At 34.0% G+C, this 12,405-nt stretch overlaps 1 protein-coding gene across 1 annotated transcript in view; it reads right to left on the bottom strand.

The window, feature by feature from the left end:
- Window positions 1-12,405, bottom strand: part of LOC140060031 (leucine-rich PPR motif-containing protein, mitochondrial-like) — a 138,533-nt gene that overhangs the window by 60,451 nt on the left and 65,677 nt on the right. Inside the window, exons 19-21 of the mRNA XM_072106066.1 lie at window positions 7,940-8,092; window positions 5,476-5,583; window positions 5,103-5,242 (exon numbers count right to left, since the gene is read on the bottom strand). Of these exons, the coding sequence (XP_071962167.1) occupies window positions 5,103-5,242; window positions 5,476-5,583; window positions 7,940-8,092 (401 nt within the window). The remainder of the gene's footprint in view (window positions 1-5,102; window positions 5,243-5,475; window positions 5,584-7,939; window positions 8,093-12,405) is intronic.

Genomic DNA, 12,405 nt, shown 5'->3' with positions numbered 1-12,405 from the left:
TTATTGCATCGTGCATGCTAAAAAAGATTTTGATTTTGTGCTAAAAATCCATCTTTTTGGTCCAGTACAAACAATCTTGTACAGCCATTCTTACACAAACAGGATATTTTATTGGAAAGATAATCATAATATCTATCCAATAAAATATGAATTTTGTGTATTAATATCTGCTAGATAGCTTTTATTAAACCAAAAAGATGGACTTTTAGCTCAAAATTAAAATATTTTTTTGTTGTGTGTATCATGTAATAACCTCAACAAAAATATCAAGCTATCGGAATATTTTTCTCAATTTTTTCAGAAACTGGCCTAGTACGTTATAAAAGAGGTATGTAAATTACAGGTTACTGTAAAAAGTCTTTAAAACAAAGTTATAACCTGTTAAGTTCAGGAAAACACATAAAAATGTGGTATTTTGGGGGGAAAATGAATATTGAGGGTGCTGTTCACACAAGTAAAAATACACTTTTTTGCCTGTATCTAATTAAGTTTTAGCCATATTAATTTGAAAATGGTCTTATTTGATAGATAATTAAATTTTCTTTATGTCAAAAAAATAAAACTTTATATTTAAATACACATAATTCTGATAAATTCATGTGAAGTGCTTATAATCAGCAAATATAACACATTTTAATATTATAACAAATGCTAGTGATGTTAATAAATTATAAAGTTAGTGATCATGAATAGAATTCTTTTACATTTCTATAAAATGTTGTTATTATACAACATATAAATGTAAATTGTTCGAACCATTTCACAAAAACAACCATTTTACGGCCCATAGTTTTTGAGATTATAGAAATATGTACTACTAGTACAGGTCAAAGGTCAATACAAATATTTCGGATCATTTTCTTGTAAAAGTTCTTATTAGACTGAATAGAAACATATACTTTCAGATTAATTTGAGCCCTATTTAAAGTTTGTCCAACTATTAGTTACGGAGTTATATGATATGTAGGTCAAAGGTCAAATATGCCAAAAATCATACTTCCAGCCATTTTTTGACAAACTTTTTCATTAGAACGAATATTAATATGCATCTCCCAAATAATTTGACACTAAAATTATTTCATTTAATCTAAGCGTTGCAAAGATATGATCATTTTGTTTTCAATGGGTCAAAACATTCAAATTGAAGTCAGAGGTCAAAGATGAATTTTAGAAATTTGACATGGGTTTTTATTACCAACATGATTCAAATATTCATAAAACACAATGCTTACACTTTCCCCATGATCTGCACACGAAAATACATAGGGATCTGGACTATAGAGGGTGAGCTCGCTTTGCTCGCTCCCCCTCTAGGAAGTGTAGACGATGGTTTTCGGAATGACAATGTTCTCCTTATACGTTTTCTGTCGGTTACCATTATTGAAAATGCTTGACATTCGTAAAACTAAACTACTTTGTTTCACAGTGTTTTAGATGATTAATAACATTTTAAAGTACAGTTTTTATTGTTTGGTAGGGCCCTTTGGGGAGGCGGAGGTCATTTGAGGGAGGTGCTTATTCGAGGGATATATGTTAAATTTTGTAGTTTTAATAATATGGTAACATTTATAATCAAATGAAATCCTCTAATAGATATGAAAAGTGCTAAAAAAGAATAACAAATGCTTGGTAAATAGTAGATAACAGTGCGGTGAATTCTACTACAAATAGTACCGTATAATTGTGTTGTTATAAATATTTGGATGGACGTTTATTAGATAGTTGGGTTGGGGGGGGGGGGGGTTTATTATTCAAAGTGATGTTTTATTGGAGAGGCGTTTATTCAAATGAATACCATCCTAATAATTATTAATACATTATTTAATTTAATCATCTTTTGAAACTAACTGCCGTGACACAGTGGGCCCAAGAAAGAAGACATTATGGTACGGCTTGCAACATGGGCAGACATCTCGCTCCTAACGGGACACAGGAAGATAGCCTACAGTTATTCCTGCAAGCTTACTCAATAAAACTCAGCTATCGGGATTTCACTCGAAAAATGTCTTATCAAATCTCCCTATGTAATTTTATAATACTATTCCCCACAATATATTCTGATTCTTTATGGCGTATATTTAATTTGATCTTTATTAATTTGCAGTATAATTCCTATTATTTAACTACTGTACCTTCACACACGCGCCGCGGTATCTATATATAAATTTACGTAAGGGCAAAATTCGGTAAATCGCGCCTTACTTCTAGAATTTTTACTCGATGGTATATAAAGTTGGTTCGTACTTTCGGTACTGATTTTAACCACCTGATGTAACCCTGTTTACTAATTAAATTAAGTTAAATAATTAGTTATTGACGATTAAAACGAATTTAGGTTCAACGATTTGCCCCAAATAGGAGTGTTTTCCGATCGTGGTATACACTGTCTAATGGATGTCCATCTTGAAAAATACCCACCACAAAAATGCGAGGAGGCTTCGCATTTTCCTATCTCCTCCTACGATAATTGTTTTTAATAGCTGAAAACCTGTTGAACAGCTAGAGTACAGCATCATAATGTTGAAGACAGGCCGATTTTCTTTAAAAAATACTATTTTGATAGATTTAATATAAGATTATACAAATGTATTGATTTGCGATGAATGGAATATCCCAATCTCTCAGTCTGCCAGAGTTTGGTTTAACACAAGTAGGTAAATTTATGAGCCCTTGGTTTAACACATACGGTAGGTAAATATATGGGCCCTTTGAGAAAAAACTTCTTGCAATACTTTGACAACAACGTTTGTATTAATTAATAATTACCAAAAATATAAACGTCGTAGTGGTGTATCGTGACATGTACTTTAATATTTCAATCGATTATGACAGTGACAGTTTTAACAAAGTATTAAATCGCAAATGTTTTACTGTATTTAGAGGTATATTATGTATAGGCTTATAAAACATGAACAAAATATTTCGTTACTGAGTGGATAAAGAATATATTTAAAAATTGTTCCTCTTTGTACCTATCCGCTTTCCCTTCCCTCAACCCTAATGTTACATACAAGACACAAATTGGGTTTCTTTAAATGAGTCCAAATCAAAAATTTGGACTCATTTTGTGATAAGTTTCTCCTTTGGAAGTAATTCCCAGGGTGCTAATTTTAGTTGACTACATAAATCATCGTGTCTATTTATTCGTTTCTGTAAACGACAATGTATTATAGTCCTGCGGTACGTACATTTGAAATCGCCAGTTTTGTTACTGAAATTACTGTATATTCGAGAACCATCTGTGGGCACGACCTAGATGGTACGCGAGCGAAGCGAGCGTACCATCTAGTGTTTTAAAATAAACAAAAAACTGAAATGGCTATGATTAATGGCCTATATCTGATTTGTTTTTCGTCTTCCAAAGGGACACTGTATTGATTGATGGAAAGTGCCTGTTTCCAGTCACCTTTAGGGTCAAATCTATTATTTTAACTGCTCCCTTGTGTATAAAAGAGAGAAAATATTTGAAACCAGGTTGTTGCAAGGTGAACTTATCTTAAACCCGGAAATTAAATCTAATGTTGAAATCATAAATTGTGTTAAAAAACTCTTTCTAATATCTTCCTAAGATAGAAATATGGAACAATAGCGTCGCCGTGAACACTAATGTTATCAAATCTACGTTTCGCGGTACATCTCAGATAGATAAGGTAGGTATCCAAGGCGGAGATTTGTACCGAAGTTTTTGCATTGTGCTCGCCTATGTCAGAATTAACCATAATTTATATATAGACTAGATGGTACGCTCGCTTCGCTCGCGTACCATCTAGGTCGTGCCCACAGATGGTTCTCGAATACACAGTAATTTCAGCGTAACAAAACTGGCGATTTCAAATGTACGTACCGCAGGACTATAGGCCTATACATTGTCGTTTACAGAAACGAATAAATAGACACGATGATTCATGTAGTCAACTAAAATTAGCACCCTGGGAATTACTTCCGAAGGAGAAACTTATCACAAAATGAGTCCAAGTTTTTGATTTGGACTCATTTAAAGAAACCCAATTTGTGTTTTGTATGTAACATTAGGGTTGAGGGATGGGAAAGCGGATAGGTACAAAGAGGGACAATTTTTAAATATATTCTTTATCCACTCAGTAACGAAATATTTTTTTCATGTTTTATAGGCCTATAAATAATTTACCTCTAAATACAGTAAAACATTTGCGATTTAATACTTTTTTTATTTTATTTATTTATTTATTTCTTTTAAATATTCATTGTACACTAATTTTCCCCGTGTGTGGCAAGAGATTCCTAATTATATTAGAGAACATTCTTTATTTAGTTTAGTTAAAACTGTCACTGTCATAATAGATTGAAATATTAAAGTACCATGTCACGATACACCACTACGACGTTTATATTTGGTAATTATTAATTAATACAAACGTTGAGAAAGAACTGTCAGTATAAAGTTTATTTGTATATAATAATGTGTTTATATATCTAACAGTAGAGCCTATCCACAATCTCGCAAGTTTATTCTCAAAGGGCCCATATATTTACCTACCGTATGTGTTAAACCAAGGGCTCATAAATTTACCTACAGTACTTGTGTTAAACCAAACTCTGGCAGACTGAGAGATTGGGATGTTCCATTCATCGCAAATTAATAGATTTGTATAATCGTATATTAAATCTATCAAAATAGTATTTTTTAAAGAAAATCGGCCTGTCTTCAACATTATGATGGTGTACTCTAGCTGTTCAACCGGTTTTCAGCTATTAAAAACAATTATCGTAGGAGGAGATAGGAAAATGCGAAGCCTCCTCGCATTTTTGCGGCGGGTATTTTTCAAGATGGACATCCATTATACAGTGTATACCACGGTCGGAAAAAACCCCTATTTGGGGCAAATCTTGGAACCTAAATTCGTTTTAACCGTCAATAACTTATTATCTAACTTAATTTAAATAGTAAACAGGGTTACATCAGGTGGTTAAAATCAGTACCGAAAGTACGAACCAACTTTATATACCATCGAGTAAAAATTATAGAAGTAAGGCGCGATTTACCGAATTTTGCCCTTACGTAAATTTATATATAGATAACCAAATAAGTGGTGTTCTGTGAACTGAGCCACAGAGTAACTTACAATTCTTTCCTAAGTTTAAGTGCTTCTTGTTGGTTAGAATTTAAGCTACACACTCCAATAAGTCTTGATAGTATACCAGCTGCAGGTTCGTAACCAGCATCATCCCATTCTGCCTTATAATTCAAGGCTTTTTCAGTTTTCTAACAAAAATATGACAATGTATACAGTATAAAATAAAGCGTTGGCAAAAGGTTAATGATTTATAAAAACAATGATGAGACAGATTATCGTAACTAGTTGATTATAAAATGGTGTGCCGATAATTACTAAAAATAGTCATTAAGTCATGGTTGGCTTGATGATCATCTTAAATGGTGCGACTATTTAAGATGATCATCAAACCAACTATGACCTAATGACTTTGTAAGCTTACGTTTGTTTCACAACATGCTTCAATTAGTCTTCTTAAAACAGGCCTATAATTTCCATCTTTAGCCTTTAGTTCCTGTAAGTTGCTTTCTAGTTGTTCAATGTTTTCAAGCTTTAAAAATTAATGTATAGAAATATTACTTTGTTGCCCGGGGCCACTAGGGTAACACCTCTGGGTTCGCTCCTGATGTGGCACATTCTTGTTCATACTACTGTAAATGTTTTTCTGTCACTAAATTAAAATTTAGATCCATTTCATGGCTTAAAATATCCATATAACGTTATAGAAGTCCAGGACTGGAAGAGAATATTTGTAAATTGGCAGACTCTGCAACATAAATTTCACACTTTATTGGCGGTCAGCGGTGATTTGGCTCCTCGAATAAGACGAATTATTATTTATAAATGATAATAATATTATTATTATTAATGTAGGCTTATTGATGGAAATTCTTCTGTTAATTTAAACAACCTAGGCCGAAGTCAAGATTTTGTGAGAGATTTTTTTTTTCTGCTCGGTGGGTTTTGGGAGATTCCACTTAAATTACACTGTACTGTGTTAAATGTATTATCAGGTACCTGTACAGTATTAACAACATTAAATATTCTCACCATTTGATAAATAAATACAGAACATTCATTATTTATCGGCGCACCTGATGTGTGATTTACAAAATACATTCTATTCCAAAGATAGGTGTAATTAATTAAAACTTCAACGGCGTGATCATTTGACACGGTTGACTAAAGACTGTTTATTTAGCGGCCCGGCATGGTATTTGTAGATCCGGCCATGGCGGTACACAACAGAGGAGGTTGCGTAGTTTATACAGTGACATAACATGGTCACTTAGACGTCAAATTACTGCTATTTTTTGCCTTTTTCAGTGTTTATCCTTAAAATGCAGCTCCTCAACACCAGTGTGCTTTCATTTTTGAGCTGTTTAGCATTTTGTGGGGAGGTGAGAGGGGAATATAAACAATCATGAAATAAACAAAAATGTAAATTAAAAAACACACACACACACAAATAAAACGAATCCAAATGAGTGTCGTGTTTCCGCTAAATATCAAATATCAACGAAAAATACACCTAAAATGTTTGTGTCCGAGCGCATCATCTAATTTCGACTACTTTTTGTTTTGAGTCCGTAATCATTGTTATTTTTCCAATACTTGACATCTTAATTCGATAACTTACCAATTCATATTTTATCATTAAAATGGTTTAATCTCTGCCGACTGATTGACAGAAATCTGTCCCGCTCATGCACGTTGTCTTTCTGAGGCGCACCCCAAATCCAGTATTGGTTTCATTTTGTAGCTTACAGATATTTCAAAGTAAAGGAATACTCCGTGTATAACAAAATCAATGGCCGTAAGTAGTTCCGAATTGTATTGTTGGCAATTTGTTTGTTTTTTTAAAAAAACAATTTTTCAGGGGCCGGGAAGCGATTTTTTTATTTCGTACAGAAGTCGGGGCCATTATGTGAAAGATAGTTAAGTTTCTAAATATAACTAAACCTAACCCTCTAAATATATACCCTCTCACTATAAAGTAAAAAGAACTTACTCATCGGATTCGAACCCCATACATCGACATGTAAAGTCCATAGCTTAATCCACTTGACTACACAGACGGCTCGACAGAAAACCTTTTGTTAGCTAATTTCTAACGTAGCTTATGGACATGATTTATAATGAATATTCATGTTTATTTTGTGACGTCTCATGAAGGGTCCCCAACTTTTGTAAGAAAAGAAATATCGTGGCAGGGAAAAGTACGATTTTATTATACTTAATAATCATGCCATGCGAATTATTATTATTATGTAGACAAACCGTGCCGAGCACAGGTTTCTGGTAGACCACACTTTAATAACAAAATTAGCAAGTACGTAACAAATCTCCAATACAAAAAAATTGCTAAATATAAAAACCAGTGAAATAAAAATCAAATGTAAATAAATAAACTTAATTCGTGTTTCCACAGCAATGTGTTTTTCATTCGATTTTTGTCCACTTTTTTTTCTCTCTATGTATCAAATAATTAATACTTAACGAAAAACACCCAAAATAATATAGTTTGGCATTTTTATACTTTCGTTATGTGTTTGCGCGCATCATCTAATTTACACAGCACAATTTTTCTTTAGCGTCTTTTATTTTCCAGTCAAAAGTAAAGTCAAAGTTCCATATCCACTGTACTATTGCTTTAATTTTTTAGCCTACATACAGTATATTGAAGTGAAGGAATAGTGTATAACAAACCAATAGCCGTAAATACAGTAGTTCCCAATTTTATTCGTGATACAATTTGTTTTTATTTTAATAATTTGTCAAAGTACTTTTATCAAAGTGCGCCGTTATTATACTTGCCCATGCAAAGTATATAACAACATATTATTATTAAGGCAGAAAATGACCGTGCGGAGCACGGGTTACTGTTAGTAATACATAATACATACATCTTTTGCTGAAAAGTTCACTCTTCCAGTTGCAGTAACTATTCCATCGTCGGGGTTTACAGTCATTGCTAAATCCGTCTTCAAACCACCAAGTTTAAGCTGGTTGAGCATAGTACGTATACGACGAAACTTGTTTGCAGAAATTACTATTCCCTATATGTATGTGGTACGTCATTGAAATTTCAACAAAAAAACGCATAATTGATCAAATATAATTGATAAAAAATTTAAATTAGTGAATATAGTGTCAAAAAATTAAAAAGGATAAACACAGGTTATTTATTCAAGGTCTATTTAAGAATTAACCTCTAGTACGTACCCACAGATGGTTTTCGAATATATAAAGCTTAATGTACTGTACATAACTGGAAATTGTTAACGAAATGCTCTCCACACACAATACAGATATGATAGAATGTATGTAGTTGAATATAATTGTGCCCATCATCATATGCCTAAAAGCTTAAGATGGATTATGTGAAACAAATGCAAAGTCTCATCAAGAACGCAACACACAAAGGGCAATAATAAATACGCACACAAATAAATATTTAAACACTGCATTACAGAACCTTATCCACTCACCTACCAAAAATGCATATAATATTTACAAATCCTAGCCAAAATCAAGTTGGGTATGGAAAAAAATGGGATCAAAAGTCTAATTTAACATACTCGTCTCAAAAGATATAGAGTACTATGTTCTAAAGTGTTTTATAGTCCTTATCCGAAAAGACACCAGAACCATAAGGCCCTGGACGATGTTAATATGGTTAGATATTAAGTTCCACTATCTTAACCGCTTGGCCACGCACTCGCTGCAATATGGTCAAGATTAAAAAATCAATATTGCTTTCAGGTTGTATCCTGTAAATTTACCATGGGGACATAAAATGGGAGGATAAAAAATGGATTTAATCATGTGAAAAGTCACACAGATAAAAATTGGTGGACATTGTCCCCATATGTGTATACAATTTTAAAACAGCAACTTTATCCTGTATAAGCCACATGTATAGAGTAAGCCGTGGCGTACGCCTTGCGTGTGAACTAGGCAGTGGCGTTATTAACGCAACTCACAACAGCTACTTACCCCATCTTAACTAACGCCACGGAGCTAACTCCAGCGACGCTTAAATGATTTTTAATTCTTGTTTCTTATTGTAAATTTTATTACTGATATAAAAACAAGCTATTTAGCTGCTCTCTGCTCTTCAATCTAAAAGCGCATGAATTTAGACCAGTCGTATTTGAGGTGTAGGTGTCACTTTTTGCAGAATTTACTTCATGTACTTTTTCTTGGGTAATTTTGGCTGTAGAATACGAATATGAATGTTGATCGCGACGGGGAGGGGGCGTTTTTGAGATATGAAGGGTCAAAGGTCAAATTAGGTCAAATAAGTCATTTTATGAAGAGGAAATCGTTTAGATATGTTAAATGCAACAGAAATGTGTTGTCTAGTTGATATAGTCCAAATAAACATCATATCCAAAATTTATCGAAATCGGACACCGGAAAGTGGGTTAATTGGCATAAATTCAAAATGGCCGCCATTTACCATTTGAAGTTCCCATATCTCCTCAACGGTTGGATTTAGACCACCTAAGTGCATTACGAGTAAATATAAATGTGACATTAAACTTTCAAACTAGCATATTTAAATTACCATATGACGTAACTATGACGTCATAAGGTAGTTGTGACGTCATATATTATGTTATAACTGCTTAAATGACATTATCCTATGCTAAAAAAAATGTAGAAACCACAGGAAAACAATTTTCTAACATTTTCCTGTTGAAATGAACATGATACGGTCAGACATCAAAAAGGTTAATTAGCATAAATTCAGAATAGCCGCTATATAAATGTGGTATTAAACTTTCCAATTAATATTTAAATTACCATATAACGTACCTATGACGTCATAAGTTAGTAAAGTATGATGTCAAAAGAATGCGCAATTGGCATATTCTAAGAAAAAATATGTTTTAAATCTCATGAAAATAGTAAAACATACAGGTTAAGATCATCAACTGTGTATCCGCATGGGCTCTATCCCCTCGTCGGGGAGCCTATCCCATATCTGGGAACACAGGTACTTTTTGTCGAGTCGGGGAATACTGTAAAAATCGTTGGCGTTCACTTCGTAGCCTCAGCGCCTAGAAAACCGCGACGTTCCATTGACCGCGAGTACGTCGGAGGGCTATTATGCATTCATTATTGCCAGCTATCCAACTATTAAACAATAGGTACGCACTTGTCTGGCGGTATCCCTTTGTACGAATCGTTCAACGTTGTGTCCAAACGCGTGATATCATATTCCATCCAGGGACCAAAATGTGTCGTAGTATTACTTTCCAGGCGAAGTTTACTGACGGTTACGTTATGTACTGTGTATCGACGTATGCTACAGCAAAAACGAATTATGTTAATCTGATACGTTTGTAATGAGTTTAATGTCGTTTAATTCCACCCTTACCTAAAAGCCATCCTAAATCTGGAGGGGCGAAGCAAATTTGGTTAAATGACACCTCTAGATGGCCGGAAATGGTATACTCTCGCACATAACATTCATGATAAATAGCACCTCTAATTAGTCGGAAAAGACACTCTCATGCAGCATGCTACCAATGAGCAAAACGATCGTATTCGTACCTTTTTTGATCATTCACTTGCGTTCAAGTTCAATGTGAACGTACGTACGTCTAGGGGAATCCCCAAAAAAAGCACTTTGTGTGAGAAGGCAAATTCAATGCTTATTATAGCTCTACCTATATTTATTTACAGCAATTTGAAGAAATTAAATATTAATCAATCTTCTAATAGTAACCCACACTCTAATAATAGTAACCCTCCTTTTAATAGTAATAGTGTAACCCAGTCAATAGTCAATCTATAATAATAACAACCCACTACTCTGATAGTAATAAGGAGATAATGCATGTTGATCTCGGGTGTGGGGAAGGATTGAGTGTTTTTGAGTTTATAAGTTAGTTAGATAGTTAGTTCTGTTCAAACAAATGTGTTTATCCGTACTGTTTTATTATTTTGCTATGAGCTGCTGACCGGAATAGTTGGGGTGGGTTACTATTTTCAAGTAATAGTAACCCACTACTCTAATAGTAACCCACTACTCTAATAGTAATCCCCTTCTAGTAGTAACCCACCCTAAAAAACAATCAAAGAATAATATAATAACCCAGGGTTACAATTAGAAGATTTACGGTATACTTTATGCATGCTGACTGCCGTGATCTAAACAATATAGGTACGTACGCTATTGTCTGGCGGTGTCCTTTGTACGAATCGTTCGTGCCCCAGCTCACTTTATGAGTACGATACACACATCAATATCATGTTACATCCAGGGATTTCAGGTGAAAATCGGCAATTCATTTGCAACTCGTAAATTTACAGACACGTATCGCTCGACATACGCTCATACAGTGAAGAAGGTATCGAGTTATTCACGAACGAATTTTTCAAATTAACCTTTTGTACTGTGTGGGGCACGTATTTGGAGGATTTTCAGAGATGAGGGTGAGGTATTGGGCATGTCGGGAATGGGGGTTCGCCCGAACCATAAAAACCCCTCTGGCTACGCGCCTGTACATATACATAGAAAATGCAATAGTTCATCATCAAAATACAGTATTACTATTATGGAATCAAACCACCATACACGCAAATTCCACATTTATCAGTTGGTCTTTGACATTTTAAACCATAATTATTATATGATGCTGGCTGTTTATTTTGTAGAATACATTTGGTATGATATAGCCATGTTTATTGGAATTATGTTGGTTCAGGGACAGAGAAACATTGTTTTATGTGATTTTCTACAGCTAGTTCTTTAGGGCAACCTTATTTTCTTTTATTGTTTAAAACATGATCTCAGTCAGAGAGGAAATATGTTCATGCTAGATGCAGCTTTCGTAATAAATAATACATTCAATATCGTTGTAGTATTTTCACAATGTTTCCACCTGAACAATGATGTCACCTGTGAGAAATCGTTGGTTGATAGGGTTGCTGAATGTATTGTTATAATCAGCTGAATATACGGGTAGTAGTACACAGCATTTATTAGATTTATGTATACAAAAATTAATGTTTTAGCTGTAAGACTACACACACGACACCATAATACATCTACACCTACGCTATTATTATGCCAGCTAGTTACTACACCAGTACTAGGCCTAGTAGTATAGTAGTAGCCTACTCTAGAAGCCTGTCAGTAATAATAATATAAGTTCTAGGCCCTTACACCACCTAAAAATCGGGGGAAAAAATTTAAAAACAGTAGTACACATGTTTATGTAAAGCTAGCGCTGCATGCAAAATAAGCTAGAGAAAGATGTTTCATGCATACGGTCACAATACGCTAGGCTAGTAAAAGCCTACCCACTATTCACTTGAGCGAACTTTATATGCGGTCATCGCGGTTTAAACGTCC

The sequence above is a fragment of the Antedon mediterranea genome, chromosome 10 (genome assembly GCF_964355755.1).
Source record: "Antedon mediterranea chromosome 10, ecAntMedi1.1, whole genome shotgun sequence".
Classification (NCBI taxonomy): domain Eukaryota; kingdom Metazoa; phylum Echinodermata; class Crinoidea; order Comatulida; family Antedonidae; genus Antedon; species Antedon mediterranea.
The sequence above is the reverse complement of the archived record's forward strand: the minus strand, read 5'-3'. Positions and strand labels throughout refer to the sequence as shown.